Here is a 22564-nt window from a genome sequence, read left to right as displayed (position 1 = left end):
CATCATACAGTTCGGATACTGCATAGAACTGGAAAAGACACCGCCAAACAGGAAACTAAAAAGGAAGGCGCAGTCAGGGAACGAGCTAGAGCTACTTCAAAAGGAGGCGAAGGGACACCTCCAAAAGGAGGCCATCGAACCAGCACCATACAGAGAAAGGAACAAGGGAGTGTACTCGACCTACTTCCTGCTATCAAAGGTGGACGAAACACTGAGACCCATCCTGGACCTAAGGATCCTAAATAAGTACATAAAAACACAAAGGTTCAAGATGACATCCCTACAAGAGGTCATTCCTCAGATAAGGGACGGAGACTTCATGGCCACCATAGACCTCCAAGATGCCTACCTGCACATCCCAATGAATAGACAGCACAAACATCTACTGAGATTTACCATCAACAAAGATCACTACCAGTTCACAGCCCTAGCATTCGGACTAAAATCCGCACCAAGGGTCTGCACAAAGTACCTTGCAGCAGTGGCAGCGCACCTAAGGAGGGAAGGGGATCCATGTATACCCTTACCTGGACGACTGGCTAATAAAGGCAAGTTCACACAGGTCATGCAAAGAACACGCACAGCGCTTGACAAGTACACTGATGGACCTGGGATTCTCCATTCACTGGGGGAAATCCTCAATGGAACCAGAGCTAGTAAAAATCTTCCTGGGAGCACAGATCGACACCATACAGAGCAAGGTGTTCCCCAGTGACAGGAGAACACTGGCCCTGCTGAAGGAGACGCGCCTCCACCAGAAGGGGCGAGCTCTGACAGTGAGGACAGCGAGCAAGGTCATGGGCATGACGGCCTCCTGCATCCATCTGGTCCCAAATGTACGGCTACACATGAGACCATTCCAGGAATGGCTGCAGGAACAATGGTGACAAGCTACAGGAAGTTGGGAAGATCTAGTGGTTGTAACGCACGCAGTGCAGGAAGAGCTGCTGTGGTGGAACAAGGAGAACATAACAGAAGGGAAGCCTTTAACACCACCAACCCCCAACGGTGACCATCACCACAGACTCATCCCAGAAGGGATGGAGAGCACACATGAGCAAGCTCCGGGTCAGGGGTCTGTGGACTCCAAAGGATGCGGTCAAACACATCAACTACCTGGAACTAAAGACAGTGTTCCTCGCCCTAAAAGCCTTTCAGACAAAACTGTACAACCAGAGAGTGTTGATCCAGACAGACAACACAACAACGATGTTCTACATCAACAAGCAGGGAGGAACACAATCTGCCCCGCTATCGAACCTAGCACATGAGATATGGAGATGGGCCATCCCACTAAAGATAGACCTGCTAGCCATACACCTACCAGGGAAGGACAATGTGGAAGCAAACTGGCTCAGAAGACAGACATCGGCATCTCATGAGTGGGAGCTCAATACACAGGAAACGCAAAGGCTATTCAGAAGGTGGGTAACACCGACAATAGACTTATTTGCAACACACCAGAATGCAAAATGCCTAAACTTCGCATCCAGGCAACCAGGGGAAGGATCCCTGGAGAATGCCCTATAGATAAGCTGGTCGAAAACATTTGCTTACAGTTTTCCCCCGATACCACTGATACACAAAGTACTTAACAAGTACATGACCAGCAACATGACTCTGATCCTGGTGGCACCCCAGTGGACCAGGCAGACCTGGTACTCGCAGATAATGGAGATGGCACAGGGTGCACCCCACAAGTTCGGGAAAAGGAAAGACTTACTCTCCATGCAAGACGGAGAAGTACTACACCTACAGCCAGAGCGCCTCAGCCTAGCAGCTTGGCTCCTGAAGACATAGAGTTTGCACACCTGAAGTTACCTGAGAGCACCCTGCGGGTACTACGAGAGGCAAGGAGACCTAGCACACGAAGGTGCTCTGTGGCAAAATGGAAGAGGTTTACACACTGGTGTAGCAAGAAAAAACTACACTAGAAGAGGACAAGGAATCAATAGTGCTAAGATATCTCACGCACCTGCTGAAGGCAAAACTAAGTTCATCCTCACTGAGAGTTCGCCTAGCAGGGATAGTAGCCTACACAAGAGGAGAAACAGGGAAGAGTTTCTTTACATCACAGATAGTGAAGAGATTCCTGGAAGGGGCAAAAAGGATCGCACCACCAAAGAGGATGCCACCACCAGCATGGAAGCTCAAGTTAGTCCTAACAGAGCTCATGAAAGCGCCCTTTGAACCCATTCATAAAGGCCTCACTACAAATGCTAACAATGAAAACATCCTTCTTGGTGCGCAGGGTGAGCAAACTACAGGCGCTAACGCTGCAAGAACAATACATCCAAATACACAATGATAGGGTGGTGATGAGAACTGACCCACACTTTATGCCAAAGGTGGTGTCAAGTTTCCACATCAACCAGGCAGTACAAATGCAAGCTTCTTTCAGAAACCGGCCACAAGCGCAGAGAGGGCACTGCTTACTCTGGGCGCTAGAAGGGCAGTAATGCACTACATTGAAAGAACCAAGGAACACAGGACAACAAAACCGTTCTTTGTGTCCTTCGCAAGCAGTTTCCTGGGTAGACCAGTAACAAAGGGAACCATCGCATGATGGATCGCACAAACTATACAACTCTGCCACAAACCTACAGTCCAAGAACTAGTAGAGGGGGCACGAGCCCACTCTACCAGGAAAAAAGGAGCAACGATAGCCTTCCTGACTAACACACCCATTCAAGACATATGCCTGGTGGCAACATGGGCTTCAGTGCACACGTTCACTAAGCACTATGTGTGGATATACAAATGAACAAGGAAGCACAAGTATGGCAGAAGGTGCTTCAACATAAATTCAACAACCAACGCTCATCTTCCACCCAGCCGTCACAAACATAACAAACCGCTACAAAGACTATGCACAGCATAGTGAATCCAGAAAGATTCACGCTGCAAAACGGATAGTTTCTTACCTGTCGGTGTAGTTTTGCAGCTTGAAGATCTTTCTGGATTCACTAGCGAACCCACCCACCTCCGCCAGAAGGATGAGGCTGGAGAAGCATGTGGTAATACAAGGACAATACAGAAACAGACACCTTGAAGGACAAAGCGAAAAAATCACTTACTTGAAAAAGAAATACAGAACATTCACAAAGGATTAGCAAACAGCACAAAACAAGAAAAAAGAATCCGAAGATGGCGCCCAAAGGTGGGAGCTTCCGCAGGAAGCGTGCCGACGTCACCGGAAGTACACCAAAAGGTGGGACGTCGACGCCCACCTGGGCAACGAAAAAAAAAAAGAAAGAAAAGACTACGATTCCGGACCCAACCACTAGACTGCGGAATAATGCACAGCATAGTGAATCCAGAAAGATCTTCAAGCTGCAAAACTACACCGACAGGTAAAACTATTCGTTTTGGAAAACAAATGATAACAAATAATCAGTAGACCATGGCCTTTGCATATGCTAGATGGTGTCACATGCTTCTGTACTCTCCAGTGGTTAACCTGTTTGATCGTTCCTGGATACTTGCCCTGAGCTTTTGGGCTCAGACAGGCATGCCTCTCTAAAACAGTAACCCTGGACCTTCTTCTAGTTGGGAAATAGTAACCTTTTCTTGTGTTTTGCTGTTTTTCTTTAGGAAATTTTCATACGTTGTTGGATTTGGCGAAGGTGGCCGATACTCTTCTGTTTTTGATGGATCCAAATGAAGGTTGGGACAGTTATGGAGATTACTGCCTCTCTTGCCTCTTTGCACAGGGGCTTCCTAGCTATGGTAGGTTGAATATCTCTTTTGGGGGGAAGGGGAGGTGTGTGTGTGTTGTGTTACAGTAGGTGTCACTGGACAGCCTTTGTTCCCTGGAGAAAAGAACAAGTCCTGACTGCTACCTATTGAGAAGCACACAAAATATCCCACTTTCTCATTTGGATGTGGCGTTTCTTTAACTTGGTGGTGATGTTTTCTATTTAGTGAATCTTTGAACACCTGTGGCATTGAAGATGTTCCACTTTCCATTTCAACTTAACTGTAGAGCAGGCCACTTCTGCAAATCTCAAGTGGGATCTATTCAAGGCATTATTAGGTTAGCCAAATAACCGGTAGTATCGGTACTCTGTTTCAGTGTGTTGTGGATAATGTGTGGAATATGTCCCTATAGTTGAGTTGTGAATTTAGGGGATGGTAAAGGAACCAAAGTAAGCTAATTTGTCATTTGAGGTAAGAATTTTTGGCAAGGAGACTATGGCAACCTGAACATTGAGATACATTTTAGTATAAAGTGTGTGTCACTAAATACTTGATTGCTTCGATTGTTGTGCTGTAATACGTGTTACATTGCTGTAAAATGTGTTCGTAGATTTAACTCCCAATTTTGCTCTTTTTCCTCTGTAGTTCTTGCAGTTCAGGGAATTGACAGCATTCCATTTAAGAAGCGCTGTGATGTGAAGAAGACGGTTGGCAAAACCACAGAGAAGCGCTTCCCGGATGCTAAGATCTTCAGCCTGGACTCTGTGCAGGATGCAGCATTGCTACTGCGGCAGGCGGCCACTCAGAAACAGCGGCACCTTGCCTTTCGGGACCGTCGCTCTTACCTGATGGCGCAGAGGGCAGATTTCCTGCCAATTGATAGCAGTGGTCTGGTTGGGACTCTAAAAGTGGCAGGTTACATCCGTGGCCAAACCCTGAATGTGAACAGTCTTGTGCATATTGTGGGACATGGTGACTTTCAGATGTCTCAGATAGATGCCTCAGAGGACCCCTATCCACTTAATGCTAGAGGGAGCAGAACTCACACCAAGAAAGGAGAGGACACAGAAATGAAGGTAGGAGGCACAGCTTTCTCTCTATCCACACTATCTCCTGGAAAACACTTTTAAGTTTCATGGGACAGAATTGGCTTTGAAGAGGCTGGTCCATGACCAATGCATTATTCTCTGGTGTTTTAAGGTTTTTTGCTGTACAGAAAGTGTTCTCTGCTTGGCAGAGTACCGTAGTACAGTGGAGTCTTGTATCCACTACAAAGGTATATCTGTAAGCTGAAGTTTCGCCCCTCTGATTATCATTGAGGTTAGGTCATGTGGTATGTTTTTTACTATTATAGACAAATCCGTTTATAAAGCAAAAGTGCCCTATATTAGCATAGTTCTCATTTAATTATTCCACAAGTATGTGTGTGCTACTTTTGTATTCCATGGAGGACTTCTCACAATGAGATTGAGACTTTAATTCATTTGAGGTAGTAGTTCAGTGGTCAGAAGATTAGTGTAGGAAAGCGCCTCTTTTTGACAAGGTCATCCCCACATCTTGCATGGTATGTGATGCAATTTTGGCAGAAGTGCACTGGGGTCCTGATATCCAGACCCCCAGTACCAGATCTCTTTCCCTAAAACTGTACAATTGTTCCCCCAATTGGCAATCCTTTTGGCACCACCTCTAAGTCCCCAGTAAATGGTACCTGGGGCACAGAGACTAAAGTGGGTCCCTAAGGACTGCATCATGTATTGTGTCTCCGTAGGGGACCCTCGTGCAAACTGCCATTACAGGTTGCGTGTAAAGGTGCAGAGAAAAGTAAAGACCTGACATGGCACACCGCCTGTGTACCATGCATTAGTATAGGTAAGTCGCACTCGCAGCAAGCTTTTCAGCCCTAAGGCAAGGGTGCATTATACTACATGTGAGGATTTATCTGCATGAGCAGATATGCCCCTGTGATGTCCATGTCGATTCTTGGACATTGCCAGTGAACAGGGTAGCCATCTTGAGCATATTTACTGGGCAGTGGTGATTACTAGTTCCCCAGCTACGTGGTGGCTTCAGTGAAATGAAAGATGTTTGGTGTCAAACATCTCATATTTATAAGCCCACGCTGATTCCAGTGATGGATTTATTAATGCATGCACCCATAGGGCACCCCTGGGATGCCCCTGAAAACCTACTGACTACTAGTGTACTGTCTGACTGATGTAGACAAGCCTGCAAAATCGGATGGGTTTCAGACCTCTTGTACTTTCTTTGGGCAGAAAGAATGCCTGCTCCGGGGACAAGGTGTTGTCACCTCCTCCAAGCAGGATGGCTAAGTAATCCGAAAATCAAGGCATGAGGCTTCAATAGCCTCTGCTGCGTTTAATATGGGGAAATGCCACCCCCTACCCTGATGCTATTTGGCACAAGGACAGATGGTAAAATTAGCTAGTCAGGAGGAATGTTCCCCCATCAGGTTAGTTCCACCCCTCAGGTGGGCTACCTTATGTGAACACAAAAACTAGAATTCCACCTTCTTGGTGGAATTAGGCACACTGGGTCAGGGTTATGTCCGTTGGCTACTACCTGCCACTCTCCTTAACGCTCCTAAATTGAACATTTAGGAGGCACCCCTGATGCCAGGAACTCTGATTCAAGGGATCCAGAAGAAGAGGATGAAAAAGAGTAGCGAAAGAACGAGAACTGAAGACCGCTGTGGCCTTGTGGTGCCAAACTCTGCCTGCCTGCAACGGTCTAGACCAGGGGGACTCATAGTACGGCCCGCGGGCCGGTGGTGGCCCGGCAAGCCTTCCCTGGCGGCCCGCGCACCTTGCAGACATCGTACCAGAGTTTTTAAAATTTTTTTTTAAAGAGTGTCTGCAACCAGAGCGCGACTCAGACTCTGCTGCTCTGTGGGGGCCGGGCGATTCCCACCATAGTCAGAGTAGGGCTGCAGGGGTGCTGAGAGGTGAACAAAGCCTCATTAACATGCCATTAACAAGCCCGTGAAGTGCTTGGGTGCGGCTGTGTGTGGCTGTGTGCGAGCGCCTGGAAGCTGTCACAGCCCGGGCACACACAGACAGGGTGAGGAGGGAGAGCAAGCGAGTGAGGGAGGGAGAGCAAGCGAGGGAGGGAGGGAGAGCAAGCGAGGGAGGGAGGGAAAGCAAGCGAGGGAGGGAAAGCAAGGGAGGGAGAGTGAGGGAGGGAGGTAGGGAGGGTGGGTGAGGGAGGGAGGGTGAGGGAGGGCGGGAGAGCGAGAGAGGGAGGGGGAGGGAGAGCGAGGGCGGGAGAGCGAGGGAGAGAGGGAAAGCGAGGGAGAGTAAGCGAGGGCGGGAAAGCGAGCGAGGGAGAGCAAGCAAGCAAGGGAGGGAGAGCAAGCGAGGGAGTGAGTAAGCGAGGGAGGGAGGGAGAGGGAGGGAGGGCGAGCAAGGGAGGGAGAGGGAGGGAGGGAGAGCAAGTGAGAGGGAGAACGAGGGAGAGCAAGGGAGGGAGAGCGAGGGTGAGCAAGCGAGGGAGGGTGAGCAAGCGAGGGAGGGTGAGCAAGCGAGGGAGGGAGAGCAAGGGAGGGAGGGAGAGCAAGGGAGGGAGAGCGAGGGAGAGCGAGGGGGAGGGAGAGAGAGAGGGAGGGAGCAAGGGAGCGCGAGAGGAGCGAGGGAGAGCGAGAGAGGGCGCGAGGGAGAGCAAGCGAGGGAGGATGAGAGAGCGAGGGAGGATGAGAGAGCGAGGGAGGATGAGAGAGCGAGGGAGGATGAGAGAGCGAGGGAGGATGAGAGAGCGAGGGAGGATGAAAGCGAGGGAGGATGAGAGCGAGGGAGAACGAGGGAGGGAGGGAGAGCAAGTGAGGGAGAGCGAGAGAGGGAGAGTGAGGGAGGAAGAGCGAGGGAGAGCGAGAGGGAGGGAGAGCGAGGGAGAGCGAGGGGGAGGGAGGGCGAGGGGGAGGGAGGGAGGGGGAGGGAGAAGGAGGGAGGGCGAGGGAGAGAGGGGGAGCGAGGGAGGGAGGGAGGGAGGGAGAGCGAGGGAGACAGAAGGAGAGAGGGGGAGACCTCAGAGAGAGGGAGACCTCAGAGAGAGGGGGAGGGAACGAGAGAGAGGGAGACCTGAGGGGGAGGGAGACAGAGGGAAGGAGAGCGAGGGAAGGAGAGCGAGGGAGGGAGAGCTCAGAGAGAGGGAGAGCTCAGAGAGAGGGAGAGCTCAGAGAGAGGGGGAGGGAAGGAGAGAGAGGGAGACCTCCGAGTGAGGTAGAGGGAAGGAGAGAGAGGGAGGCAGAGGGAATGAGGAAGAGGAAAGGAGGGAGAGGAAAGGAGAGAGAGGTAGAGGGAGAGGGAAAGAGAGAGAGGGAGAGGGTAAGAGAGGGAGAGGGTAAGAGAGGGAGAGGGTAAGAGAGGGAGAGTGAAAGAGAGATGGGAGAGGGAAATAGAGTGGGAGAGGGAAATAGAGTGGGAGAGGGAAATAGAGTGAGGGAGAAGGAAACAGAGAGAGGTAGACAGAGGGAATGAGGGAGAGGGAAGGAGAGAGAGGGAAATAGAGTGAGGGTGAGGGAAATAGAGTGAGGGAGAAGGAAACCGAGAGGGAGAGAGAGAGTGAGACAGTCGGGGTGAGTGAGACAGAGGAAGAGAGGGAGTGAGACAGTCAGGGTGAATGAGACAGAGGGAGAGATGGAGAGAGGGAGTGAGAGAGTCCGAGTGAGTGAGACAGAGGGAGACAGAGAGACAGAGGGAGAGAGAGGGAGAGAGGGGGAGAGAGGGAGGGAGCGAGAAGGTGAAAGAGAGGGAGGGAGGGAGAGGGAGAAAGAGAGAGAGGGAGAAAGAGAGTGAGGGAGGGAGGGGGGAGAGAGAGATGTGTGTATGCCGGGTCTGGTGGCTCAGTGGACGAAGGCGTCCGCTGCAGGGACCTGAGATGAACCTCTTGGTCAGTTTTTTTTTTGCTTTAGACCCGCCCCCTTCCTCACTGACCCCGCCCCCACCATGCGGCCCTCTGACACAAACCACACTGTAAATTTGGCCCTCGAGGAAAAGTTTGTGAGTACTCATGGTCTAGACTGTTATGACCAACTGACTCCTGCACCTGAGCAACTGCCAAGAACCCCGGTAGACTGCCAGCCCTTCGTAAATTGCCAGTAATCCCCACTGGAGTAGAGGAGCTACACCCCTGCAGTCCACAGGCACCGAAGAAGCAGAGTCCAGTTTACTGTGCTGCCACTTCCTGGCCAGTCCAAAGCAGAAACCACCCAGGAAGCGATGCCTGTACTCCTGAAGGTCCATCAATCAGGGAATTTTTAAGCGTGCTACTCACCAGCGAGGGTCTCAAGGCGCTGGGAGGGGGTTGCAGCTTCGGGTTAGCTGAAAACCAGGTCTTGAGGCTCTTCCTGGAGGTTTGCAGGATAGGAGAGCATCTGATGTTGACTGGGAGTTCGTTCCAGGCCCTGTCTGCGAAGTAGTTGAGGAAGCGCAGGGTTTCTGCTTGGGCCAGATTGGGGGGCAGAGGTTTCTCCTAGGTACGTGAAAAGCGACTTTCGTTGAGTTATTTGGGTCCGATGTTGTGGAGGGATTTGTAGGCGTGGGTGAGTAGCTTGAAAGGTTACTCTCTTCTTGACGGGGAGCCAGTGGAGGTCTCGCAGGTGTTTGTCATGTGCTCTCATCGTGGGGTGCCGAGGAAGAGTCTGGCCACGTTGTTCTGGATGGTCTGGAGTTTGTGTAGCAGTGATTTGTTTCCAGCATAGAGGGCGTTCCCTTGTCCAGTCTGCTAGTTAAGAGTGCGTGGATGACTATCTTCCAGGCTTCGAGTGGGATCCACTTGAAGGTCATGCGGAGGGTGTTAAAGCAGGTGGAGGCGACTGCGTCGATCTGGCAAGTCACAGTGAGGGAGGAGTCTAGAATGATACCGAGGTTTCGGGCGTGGTTCATGGGGGTGGGTGGGTTTCTGAGAGCAGAGGGCCATTAGGTGTAGTCCCAGGTGGTGGGGGAGGGTCTTAGGATGAGGACCTCTCTCTTCTCCGAGTTGAGATTTAGGCAACTGCTGCTCATCCAGGCTGAGACATCCTTCATTTCTCCCTGAAAGCTGAGTCTGGTTTCTTCGGGGTTCTTCGTGAGTGAGAGGATGAGCTGGGTGTCGTCGGCATAGGATACTATGCTGAGTCTGTACTGTCTGGCGATGGCGACGAGGGGGGCCATGTAGATGTTGAAGAGCTTTTGGCTGAGCGATGATCCTCAGTTGATCTCTGTCGGTTTGGAGAGGATGGGTGGGAGTCTGATCCTTTAGGTTCTGCCGGTGAGAGAGGAGCAGATCCTGTCGAGGGCAGTTCCCCGTATGCCGGTGTCGTGGAGTATGGCTGCGAGGGTGCGGTGGGAAACTGTGTCGAAGACTGCGGCGAGGTCTAGTTTGTTGAGGACTGCGGTGTGGCCCTGGTCGAGGGGAGTGCGGATGTTATCGTGGCGGAAAGGAGAGCGGTCTCGGTACTGTGGTTACTGCGGAAGCTGGACTGGGAGGAGTCGAGGATGGTGTTCTCTGCAATGAAGTTCATCAGCTCTGCATTGACGATTTTTTCGGTGACCATGGCTGCGCAAGGAAGGAGAGAGATGGGACTGTAGTTTTTCAGGTCTGTCGGTTCAGGGGAGAGTTTCTTGAGGAAGCGCTTCTTCTGCTCGCTTCCAGTCATCGGGGAAGGAGCTGGATTCGAAGCTGGCGTTGATGAAGTGGCGTATCTCGTGTGCTGAGGTGGCAGCGGCTCTATGGAAGATGTGCGGTCGGCAGGGGTCTCTGTGGGCTTCAGAGTGGGTGTTCTGGATGGTCGTGGTGGTGTCTTCGGTGGTGACTGGTGTCCAGGTGGTGATGATGGGCTGGCAGGTCTTCCTGGAGGGAAGGGTGGTTTCTGGAGTCTGTTTGCTGAAGTGGTCATAGAGGCCCTTGATAGAAGTCTATGGCTTCGCTGCGGGGGGGGGGGGGGGGGTTTGGTGAGTTGCTGGATGATGTTGAAGAGTTCCTTTGAGTTGCAGGAGTTGGAGAGGATTTTGTTCCGGATAAAGGTCTTTTAGGTGGATCTTATGAGTTGGTGGTATTCTGTCATGGCGTTCTTGTAGGTGGTCTGGTATTCGGTGATTTTGCTGTTTCTCCATCGTTTTTCAAGACGTCTGCAGGAGCGTCTGGCTTCTTGGAGGATTGAGGTGAACCAGGTGGCCTTCAAGAGGCGTTGTATGTCGGGGTTGCCGAAAGGTGCAAGTTTGTTTGCCAAGCTGGTGATCCAGCGATGTAGTTCTTTGGCTGCAGAGTTGGTGTTGGTCGTGGCGGAGAGGGTATCGTGGATGAGGGTGGAGTTGAGGAGCTCCTCAGTGACCTTGCGTCAATTCTTTGTGACGGGCGCGGAGTGGGCTTGTGAGCGGTAGTGATGTTGAAGGAGAAGTGTACGCAGTGGTGGTCTGTCCAGAGGGGCTGCGGGGTGTGGCTGAAGCTGATGTTGGTCCCTCTGGCGAAGATTGTGTCTAGGGTGTGTCCTGCCTTGTGGGTGGGGTTGGTGATGAGCTGCATCAGTCCGAGGGTGTCAAGGTTGTCAAGGAGGGCGGTGGGGTCGGGGTTGCTGTAGTTGTCGAGGTGGAAGTTCAGGTCCCCGATGAGTATGTAGTCCGTGGAGGCAATGGCGTGTGGTGTGATGAGGTTGGCAATGGTGGTGGTGAAAGAGGCGCGAGGCCCTGGTGGTCTGTAGGCAAGGGTGTCGCGAATGGTGGTTCTAGGGCTAGTCTGGATCTGGAAATGGAGGTGTTTGGTGGTGGAAGGGGAGTTGCTAGTGCTAGAGGTGGAGAGTCTGAGGGAGCTCTTGTGTGTAATGGCGAGTCCTCCTCCTGGGCGGTGGGGGCGGTCCTTCCTCTGGATCTTGTATCCGTCCGGGATGGGGGTGGCGATGTCGGGGGCGGAGGAGGCGTTGGTCCAGGTTTCCGTGAAGAAGGCAGCGTCTTGCGATAAGATGTTGAGGAGGTCTCCGATCTCTACAGCATGTCTGTTTAGGGAGGACACGTTAAGGAGGATGCACTTTATGGCTTCAGTGGTCCGGCCGTGTGGCTTAGGTGCGGCGGTCGTGGAGGTGCTGTGGATGGTGAAGGATTGTTGCCAGGAGAACTGGCCTTGGGTGGTGTTCGTTGTCAACAGCTGCCAGTTGTTGTTTCTTCCAGGGTTGAGTGCAACGAGGGTAGCAGAGTTGTAGCGGCGGGGGTTGGAGATACAGGGTCCCTGGCGCTGGTCGCAGATGGGCTTGCCTGTGGCGCAGCTGCTGCACGCAGTCGCCATTAAATATCGGAGGGGGAGGGAAGCGCAGCTGGGAGGCAGGAGCGGGAAACGGTGGGGGAGGGGCTGCGGGGGCCGCAGCAGTGGGATAAAGGGCAATGAATGGGCACGGAGGAAAAGGACAACTGGCCATAAAGTGTAAAAGGCACAAAACAAGAAGGCAGAATACAAAGTGGCACAAAATAAAAAGGCAGAATACAAAGTGACACAAAACAAGAAGGTCAGATCTATCACTCCACCAAGTGAAAGGAAACCAGGACCGACCGGAGCCACACTGCACCAATACACGGAGAACTGGACCCCTTGCAGCAACCAAAGGTTGTTTAAGTCCAGTCGGGATTCTAACAGCACTGAGACCAAGCAGCCATTGAGGGGTGCTGTGCCGGCACTGCCAGAGACCCACTTCCAGAGTGTCCCAGCTGTCCTGATGTGTACACCCTCAACTGGCGAACCGGCTAAAAAAGTACTTGATAACTAAGTTCTTGATATCAAAATTTATATAAAAATACAACGTATTTTTCCTGATTAGTCTCAGATTTATTCTTGTGTGTGTATCTTATTTATTGCTTCTCTGAGTGCAACAAATGCTTAGCAGTACCCTCTGATAAGCCTAAATTGCTAGTCCACACTACCACAAAAGAGCTTTTGCCTCTGTAAACAAATAAAGATTGCCTGGACTCTTTACATAGTGTACCTCGTTTTGGTCCACTATGTAAAGAGCCAGCTTCCTACAATAAGGAAATCCCAGGCTTCATTATCCTATTGTACAGAAGGTGATACTGACTTGGTGATTGACAGGGAGGCGGGGTGGGGGGAGGTCGGGGAAGGGGAGGAGCAGGGGAAGCCATTATCACACATATGTCAGTTGACTGTATATTAGCCTGAGTCTTTCATACTACCAGGTTCCCAACTTTGAGATTAAAAGCAGTTCTGCAGCCTTTTACATCACTTCTCACAACACACAGATGAAAGGCAATGCTTGTAAAAGGAGCTGTGCAGTAAATGGAGAGCTCTTGCCAATTGACAGCACAAGAGGGATATTAATGTTTCATTTCATGATACCACTAAGCACTTACGCAGTTCTTTTTGAGTCTGCTAATATGGTCATAAAAATAGGTTTTCTGCTAAACTGCTTTCAGGAGGAGCCCATAGGAGGGGAGATGGAAGAAGTGAAAGTACTGATGAAGGCAGATCCCAAAGAGCAGGAACCCTTGTTGACTGAAGTAGTACCTGACCCTATGGAGGGGGAGCAGACCTGGCCCACAGAGGACGAACTGAAGGAGGCTGAAGGTGAGCTTGTTTCTCATTGCAATTAATGGATGAAATACAGGCACATGAATGAATGAATGAATGAACTATTTATATAGCGCGTACAAATACCCTAAGGCCTCTAGGCGCTAATGCAGTTACAGCTAACTGATGGAGCAGAGTATGGAGGATCAAATTTCCAAGGCAAATAGCCAGGTCTTCAAAACCTTACGAAAAGGAAGGTGTAACTCTAAGCCGGATATGGATAAAGGAAGAGTATTCTAGAGTTTCTCTGCAGCGACCGAGAAAGCTCTTCCTCACCATTGTGCTCTTCTGTATCTCGGAACGACCACTAGATTTTTATTGGTTGATCGCAATTGTCTGTTAGGGACATACCGGTGGTAGATGTTCCTAATCCCCTCTGGTCCAATATTGTGTAGTGCCGTATGCACAATCCACAAAGTTTTAATTTAAATTATTATTTGTGCTGAAAGCCAATGCAGGTTCTAGATGGCAGCCGAGATTGAGTGGTATTTAGGAATGTCCAGTATTAGTCATGCTGTAGCATTCTGTACCAGCTGGAGTTTATCGATGGAAGACCTGTTGGATTCCAGAAGGAGGCCATTACAATAATCCAACTTAGATAGAATTAGTGATACAGCAGCTTGTTTCCGTGCACCAAGGGAATGAAATGGAAAATAACTTTCTACGGGTCCTTATGATCCAAAAGCAGGAGGATACAGTCCTCTTAACCTGGTGGTTGAAAGATAGACTAGTGTGAACAATGACACCAAGGTTTCTTGCAGATTCAACTGGCGACGGGCATGACCCCAATGTTTCTGGCCACCATGAGTGGGTCCATTCTGGGTGATGAGTACCGAACATCAGAACCTCTGTTTAATTGAAGATAGTTGTCTCTCATCCAGAGAGCCACCGACTTCATACAGTTATTAAAATTGCGGCTGAGGCTTCAAATCTTGAGTGATTGACACTATTTGCTGTGTGTCATCTGCATAAGATATTACCAGAGCCTCCGTCTGCCCATGTTTCTGTTGCAAAAGCAACATCCACGTGCTGCGCTTGGATAAGGTCAAAGAACTCTAGGTGATGTTTCACCAGGGACCAAGTGTTTAACCCCTTCGACGCTCATGACGAGCTGGGCTCGGTATGGCGTAGCCTCCTCGCACGCTCATGACGAGCCCAGCTCGTCATGTAAAGTGCGCTTTCGCAAAACCCAGCGTACGGGCGGAATTCGCCCCGCATGCATGCGGTTAATAGTATACATGAGATGTTTGCAGTTGTTGTGCCACAGCTTTTCCTATTTTGCTAGTCAAGTGCCACAGAATCGACTGGGTTATTTGCAAAGTTAGGTATAAGGCACCTGATTAGATTAGGGCGACCGAAGTGGGGTGGGGTGGGGTCCGGAAGGGAATATTAGTGCTTAAGTCAGCGGGACCTTTACCATAGGGTCTCAGTGCCAATAGAGCCTCCCGAGTGTACCTGATGATCCCCACTTGCGCCGCCGGGGGTGCTTGCCTATGGCGCGCCTTCACATCTGTGCCATCCTCTATTTTTATTGACGGAGGCAAAGGGCTCAGGAGGGAGACTAGACAGTCTCACTCCCAAGACGGTGTCCGGATTGACACAGCGGACGTGGGTGCAGCCCTAGACAGACCTCCCTCCACTCAATCAGCAACAGCTGCTGCGGTGGAGGAGGAATGGAGGCAGAATAGAAGTACCAAGGGGCCGCGAGCGTCTTGCATGGAATTGGCAGCAGGTATGTGGGAACAACTTGCAAGAGAAAGAAAGCAGGTGTTTTTAATAGAGCGGTCAAAAGAGTAAAAGCAGATATTTTAAAAGCACAATTGGAAAGTAAAAGATTATAGTGCAGTTAAGATGTTTTTTTAGAGCAGTCTAGAAGGCGAGTACCTCTGCAGCTTAGCCGTTCACACATGACCGTACATATTTCAAAATATTAGATTGAGTGGATCCATTTAGTTACTGTTGTGTGGTGGTAGGTGGAGAATGAGATTTACAGAGATCTTACATACGTAACACCTGTAAAGTAGGATATATATCTTTAAGTGTGGCGATGGATGATCTGTTTCCCTGCACAAGAGTTGCAATAGGTTTGACAGAATTGCTACTGCCTACCGCAACCAAGTGTGAGCATGTGGCTTGGGTAGAGGTTCAAGTTGCATATCAGAGAATTACTCTATATTTGTTTCTCTAGATTCCCTCAAGGAAACAAAGAAAGTTGTAAGGAAGGTACCAAAAGGAACGTCAGATTACCAGGCGGCCTGGATTTTGGATGATGATGAAAAAAGTGGATCAGAGGAAGATACGAGTGATGAGGATGATGACATGGAAGACGCACAAGAAGGAAGTGTGATGGATGAACCTTTGTCTGAGGTGAGACCACCAACTCCAACTGGGTAAACTTAATCGGGAACATTAAAAAGGTGAAATTGTCTATCACCACTGTTGAAAATCTCTACCTCTGTTAAAAAGATGTTGCTGACTCTTAAAGAAGAGTTCATTTTAATTACCATCGTCTCCCACAGCAGCACAAATGGTGTATAATAATTTTAATCTTAATGTGACCTTGGGCAGTTAGTATTTGAACAGGGCTTCCCACAGGCTTTCCATGGCATTAGAAGAATACCTTGCCTCAGCACAGGGCTGCACATCATTAATTATTAGTCAGAGTGTCTTACCACTGAAGTTGGCTGTCTTTCGGAAATTGAAGATTTGTATAAAGTAATATGCTTTCTTGAAAAATCTTTAGATGAGAGACCCATTTAAAGATTGATCTGAAGGCGCCATAGTCATTTAAAGTTTTTAAAATGTTCTCAGTGTTGTACCCTGTACCTTTCTCACATCTAGACATGGACATCACAGATCACTTTTAAACCATTCCTCTTCAAGTCAATTCAAATGTCTTTATTCGGTTAGAATACAAATAACCATAAAAGCACAAAATATTATATTCATTCATTTCCTTGCAACTTAAATACATAGTAGTAACAAATGAGAAAACGCAGTATAATCCATAAAATGAGAATCTCAGTGGCATTTGAATTCATTTACACAATTTACAATAGTAATGTTTTCCGTAAATGAAAAACATTTAAAAAAAATGCAATGACTGATACAATTACATATTCATTCTCTACATATTGTATTGCTAAAAATGCAGGGCGACACTGTTTCAGCCCCAATTTCTTAAAGACAGGGATGATCCATCTCCTTCTTGTATCATAATACCTACAGAATAGCAAAATGTGAATGGTAGATTGTACAAAAATAAAGACAAGCATTTACAATGCAATGGTCTCGGCATTATTAAAGGTAGAGCTATTGGCAGTGCTGATGACATTTTTTTTTTTTTAAATCATAAATAAATGGAATTGTCATTTACATTGCCAATAGCTTAATCGTTAAATAAATGGCATTGTCATTTACAATGCCAATAGCTTAATCCCTTGCAAATGCATGACCTATTGCATTTACTCCCACATAGCCAAACACACAAAGCCACCCACACACACATAGAGCCACCCACACAGAGCCACCCACAGAGTCATTCACATAGAGCCACCCACACACACAGAGCCACCTACACAGTCACCCTCACACAGACAGAGCCACCCACACATAGAGCCACCTACAAAAAATCTATCCACAGAGCCACACACACAGAGCTACACACATATACACAGAACCACACAGAGCCACACACACAGCCACACACACACACAGAGGCACCCACACACACAGAGCCACCCCCACACACACACACAGAGCCACCCCCCCCCACACACACAGAGCCACCCCCCCCCCCCCCCACACACACAGAGCCACCCCCCCACACACACACACAGAGCCACCCACACAGAGTCTCACCTATAACTGAGTCTGCTTCTTGGAAAGCGGGGAAGAGGCGACCCTTTGATACCGACTCCAGCAGTTGGTGTCCATAAGGAGCAGATCCCACATTCCTTTCCATACACTCACACTTCTAACTGCTCCTAAGTGTCTGTGGAGGGCATGCCTGGTGGAGGGATGTAGAGAGAAAATGTTGCCTTCCTGGTGGCATTGGCCCCTTTCTGAAATGGATTCCTAGTGGTTCCCAGGCATTTAACAGCTGCTGACCTATTCACATGTATACAGTCTGCAAATATGCGCTCCCTCCTTGCTGAGACAGAAACTGCAACATTTGGGGACAAACACTGTTGCTGAGGGACTGGTGCCAGCGTAAGGAGACAGGCAGACTCTTACTGGTGTAAGGACGGACATGGTGTTGGGGCAGACCTCAGTGGTGAGGATGGGCACTGGTGCTGCGAGGCATACACAAGTGTAGGTGGCGACATGACTTAATGTTTTGTCAGCATCTCGCCCACTGGAAAGAAACCCCACTTCAGCCTTCTTTAAAACTGCAAAAAACTAGAAGTGGTTTTCAGAGGCTGGAATGTGGGGGACTCTCTTTTTGAGTCCGAGATTCAACCTTGCCACAGCCCACATACCCGTGCAGCTAGTGCATTAGCCCACTGAGTTGTCTCCGCCGCTAGCAATTCTAAACTTCTTCATGTAGTAGGCAAAAACTCCGTGATCTCTGGAGGAAAAGTTGTGATCAGTGCACACACGGTTAGATTTTTTTTCTAAGAAGTATTTTTGCGATGCGTCAGAGATAGCAAGGGTTCGCGTTAAGCACCGTAACTAAATCTTCTGTTTTGTTTTGATTGTGATCAAGTTGTGAAACACCTGAGCTGCATTTTCAAAAAGGATTACTCTTGGCCTTGAAAAGCTGCACTTGAACTGCCCCCAGGAAGGCTGTAATTGTCCTCTCAGCACCACAGACTGCGCGATGGCGTGCACGACACTCCTTTCATCGCATACCTGACTGCACCCGGGCTGGTGCTTGTTGCCCAGTGTTGTGGCAACACCGTGCTGAACTTTGAAGAAGTGCCTATGCTATCTCCGACGAGACGTTATTGGCACCGCACACAACACAATGAGTCAGGCCATCAAATACATATTTACATAACACAGGATTTGCAACTGCTAGCCCTGATTTGTTGTGCATATGAAATTGGTTTTACAGAGACGCTGCTGCCAATCTGGCGCTCTGCAGGCATTTCACTGGCCAACGCAAGGATACTTATTTTATCAGCATCGGAGGATGGGATGATCAGTTGGCCTGGAAAGATGTGATCAAGAGATCTGCAGGCCATTCGAATCACAACTAGAGGTACTCACCAAGGATATTAAGAAATGGTTTAGGGTGCCGTCCACATCAGAGAAATATAGTGCAGTGGGTCAATGCATCTGTCATAGAAATATGCACTTGTGCACAGATTCCGTTGGGGGAGAATGGAGAGAGGAGAAGGAGGGCAAATGGAAGATTCATCTAATAAGTACCAAAGAGCCTAGACATTAAGATCACCTTTTATTGCAGCACCACAAAGCGGCAAGATTGCGCACCATGCACTACTTAACGTACGTAATTGGCACATTTCACTTTCCATATTTCTGCATTTTTCACAAGTTTTTTTATTTTTATTTACCTTGTTTCTGAATATGTTGTAGTTCATTTTATTTTTGTAGCAAACTGGCGAAATTCAACTATCAACAAAAGCAAGTTTAAAAGCAATTAACAAATATGCATACCCCCCATTGTCGAAGAAAGACGTCTGGGACAGCAGGAGGTTCTCTTAGCAGATAACATAAAATATACATCCGTGATATGGAATGGAAATAGCGCCCTTTGCACACACAATATACAGGTGCTTTTAAAACCATATTATATACTTGTAAGCACGGCGCCCCCACCTGAAGTCAGCGCCCGGTGCGGGGGCCCCGGTCGCACCGCCCTCTATACAACCCTTTCTTTGCTTTATCAATACGCATACTGCAGCCCTTTTTGTACTTCATCCTACAGACCCCTGCTGTCAATAATACTTAATATGTACTCTGTACATATCACACGTCACGGACTGTACTGTCCCAGGCCCCTAAATGGATTGTAAGCCGTAAACTGCAGTTCACACACAGATCACGCAGCAACCTCTCAACCTCCCGAGCTATCCCCCAGGCTTCCCTAAACCTCTTCCCTTTTTTTGTTACTCTTTATCGCCCACACGGTGATGGTGCGAGTCCCCACTGCTGTTTGGGGTGGGTTTGCGGGCGTGTAGAAGGAGAGCTTCCTGCCCCGCGGGTGTTAAAGGGGGGAGAAGCCCTTCTCTCTCGCGTGTGCCTCCAGCTGCTACCGAGTAAGAACCGGGACCCAGACTCACCTCAAGGTTGATTCACTGCTCCGGCCCGGCCCTTTTGGGACAAAGGGAGGTGCTGCAGGGTGTATCTTTAAGTATTCCGGCAGCCTCCTTCACCGATGCAGGGGGTGAAAAGCGGGCTCGTCTGCTGTCCGTGTGAGCTCTGCTGGGGGGGAGTGGGGGCACTTTGCAGGGGTCAGGGGCAAGGGGCGACGCCCATGCTTGCTGTAAACACTGGCAACACAATAAGAGGAGTATTTTAAACGGCACAAACGGGGGCAGGGGCAGAGGCTCAAGGCTCACCTTCACTGCGGGGGAAAGAAAATGGCGGCTGCAGGCTTCCGATTTTTTCGGATTCGGGGGTGTGGTTTTGCTGTTTTGAGTGACAGACGACGTCACTGTCTAAAGAACAGCAAAACTTACACCCCCAAATCCGAAAAAGACGGAGCCTATTCGGAGGGATGGCTTACTCCTCTAATGGCTGGCCTCCATTTAGGAAGCTAGCCAATTAGAGAGAGAAAAACAAAGAGGCGGGACAAATAGCCCACACTAAGTAACATAAATTCTCAGACTTCCGGTTCTGCCTTCGGCAGACCGGATATTACCTCGACCTAAAAAACGAAAGGTGGTGATGGACGGAGCATTGACAATACAAACACTCCCCTCCCCCCCCCCCCCAGTCAATTGATCTGGGTTTAATCCATCACCGTTCTTTAGCTCACTCCGCCACCCCAGTTCAGACATGGCCATATGCAAATCAGTCTGACCCTGTGCCTCATGGGAACAGTCCAGCCCGAACTGCCACGCCGTGTTTTCCCTTGACCGGAATCAAGCTTCCCAGGACCGGTTTCTGGCATTACAGCTGTCTTCAGCCGGGCTTGCTTGACTCCAGTGGCAAAGTGAACAAGGGACTCACGTCTGAGCATACCCTGCCAACTTAGGGCGAACAAAGAAAAACCAATGGTGGTGATGGACGGAGCGTTGACAATACAAACACTCACCCCCAGTCAACTGATCTGGGTTTAATCCATCACCGTTCTTTAGCTCACTCTGCCACCCCAGTTCAGACATGGCCATATGCAAATCAGTCTGACCCTGTGCCTCATGGGAACAGCTCAGCCCGAACTGCCAAGCCATGTCTTCCCTGGACCGGAATCAAGCTACCCAGGACCGGTTTCTGGCATTACAGTCGTCTTCAGCCGGGCTTGCTTGACTCCAGTGGCAAAGTGAGCAAGGGACTCACGTCTGAGCATACCCTGCCAACTTAGGGCGAACAAAGAAAAACCAAAGGTGGTGATGGACGGAGCGTTGACAATACAAACACTCACCCCCAGTCAACTGATCTGGGTTTAATCCATCACCGTTCTTTAGCTCACTCCGCCACCCCAGTTCAGACATGGCCATATGCAAATCAGTCTGACCCTGTGCCTCATGGGAACAGTCCAGCCCGAACTGCCAAGCCATGTCTTCCCTGGACCGGAATCAAGCTTCCCAGGACCGGTTTCTGGCATTACAGCCGTCTTCAGCCGGGTTTGCTTGACTCCAGTGGCAAAGTGAGCAAGGGACTCACATCTGAGCATACCCTGCCAACTTAGGGCGAACAAAGAAAAACCAAAGGTGGTGATGACGGAGCGTTGACAATACAAACACTCACCCCAGTCAGCTGATCTGGGTTTAATCCATCACCGTTCTTTAGATCACTCCGCCACCCCAGTTCAGACATGGCCATATGCAAATCAGTCTGACCCTGTGCCTCATGGGAACAGTCCAGCCCGAACTGCCAAGCCATGTCTTCCCTGGACCGGAATCAAGCTTCCCAGGACCAGTTTCTGGCATTACAGCCGTCTTCAGCCGGGCTTGCTTGACTCCAGTGGCAAAAAGAACAGTGATGGATTAAACCCAGATCAGTTGACTGGGGGTGAGTGTTTGTATTGTCAACGCTCCGTCCATCACCACCTTTGGTTTTTCTTTGTTCGCCCTAAGTTGGCAGGGTATGCTCAGACGTGAGTCCCTTGCTCACTTTGCCACTGGAGTCAAGCAAGCCCGGCTGAAGACGGCTGTAATGCCAGAAACCGGTCCTGGGAAGCTTGATTCCGGTCCAGGGAAGACATGGCTTGGCAGTTCGGGCTGGACTGTTCCCATGAGGCACAGGGTCAGACTGATTTGCATATGGCCATGTCTGAACTGGGGTGGCGGAGTGAGCTAAAGAACGGTGATGGATTAAACCCAGATCAGTTGACTGGGGGTGAGTGTTTGTATTGTCCACACTCCGTCCATCACCACCTTTGTTTTTTCTTTGTTCGCCCTAAATTGGCAGGGTATGCTCAGACGTGAGTCCCTTGTTCACTTTGCCACTGGAGTCAAGCAAGCCCGGCTGAAGACGGCTGTAATGCCAGAAACCGGTCCTGGGAAGCTTGATTCCGGTCCAGGGAAGACATGGCTTGGCAGTTCGGGCTGGACTGTTCCCATGAGGCACAGGGTCAGACTGATTTGCATATGGCCATGTCTGAACAGTGGTGGCGGAGTGAGCTAAAGAACGGTGATGGATTTAACCCAGATCAGTTGACTGGGGGTGAGTGTTTGTATTGTCAACCCTCCGTCCATCACCACCTTTGTTTTCTTTTTTTTTTTTTAGATTCTACAGAAATGTCATCACATGAGCACTTGCACAAAGCTCTTGCCCAGTCATTTACCTTAGGGAAGCTTAGAAATCTATGTATAATATTTACCCTAAAACGTGTCAACAATAGACGATCAAAGTCACCCAACTATTAATACTAAATATGGCTGTGTCAATGGGGACAACTGAGTTAACTGGTGGGCTTGTACCATAGATTTTCTCATTTCAGTAGTCTCTCTACATTCGCCCAAAAAACTCATACAACTCTCTTTCAGAGATGTTCTTGAAACACTGCACGTTAAATGTGGCTTAGTGAAATATTCCAGATTTCCTAACTTTGAGAGGAATGTTTTCACATATTCTAGCCATCTCATTTGTTTGGCACCGTCCATCCCCAGCGCCTTTGTTAATATATCCTGATTAAAACCTGTTTCATCCGATGTCCAACTTTTATGCCAAA

The 22564-nt window shown here is 49.4% G+C and overlaps 1 protein-coding gene across 1 annotated transcript in view; it reads left to right on the top strand.

The window, feature by feature from the left end:
• The window catches only part of TSR1 (TSR1 ribosome maturation factor), a 181931-nt gene that overhangs the window by 101063 nt on the left and 58304 nt on the right, over nucleotides 1-22564 (top strand). Inside the window, exons 4-7 of the mRNA XM_078680132.1 lie at nucleotides 3595-3729; nucleotides 4345-4775; nucleotides 13104-13254; nucleotides 15446-15624. Of these exons, the coding sequence (XP_078536258.1) occupies nucleotides 3595-3729; nucleotides 4345-4775; nucleotides 13104-13254; nucleotides 15446-15624 (896 nt within the window). The remainder of the gene's footprint in view (nucleotides 1-3594; nucleotides 3730-4344; nucleotides 4776-13103; nucleotides 13255-15445; nucleotides 15625-22564) is intronic.

The sequence above is a fragment of the Lissotriton helveticus genome, chromosome 3_1 (assembly GCF_964261635.1).
Source record: "Lissotriton helveticus chromosome 3_1, aLisHel1.1, whole genome shotgun sequence".
Taxonomy (NCBI): Eukaryota; Metazoa; Chordata; class Amphibia; order Caudata; family Salamandridae; genus Lissotriton; species Lissotriton helveticus.
The sequence above is the reverse complement of the archived record's forward strand: the minus strand, read 5'-3'. Positions and strand labels throughout refer to the sequence as shown.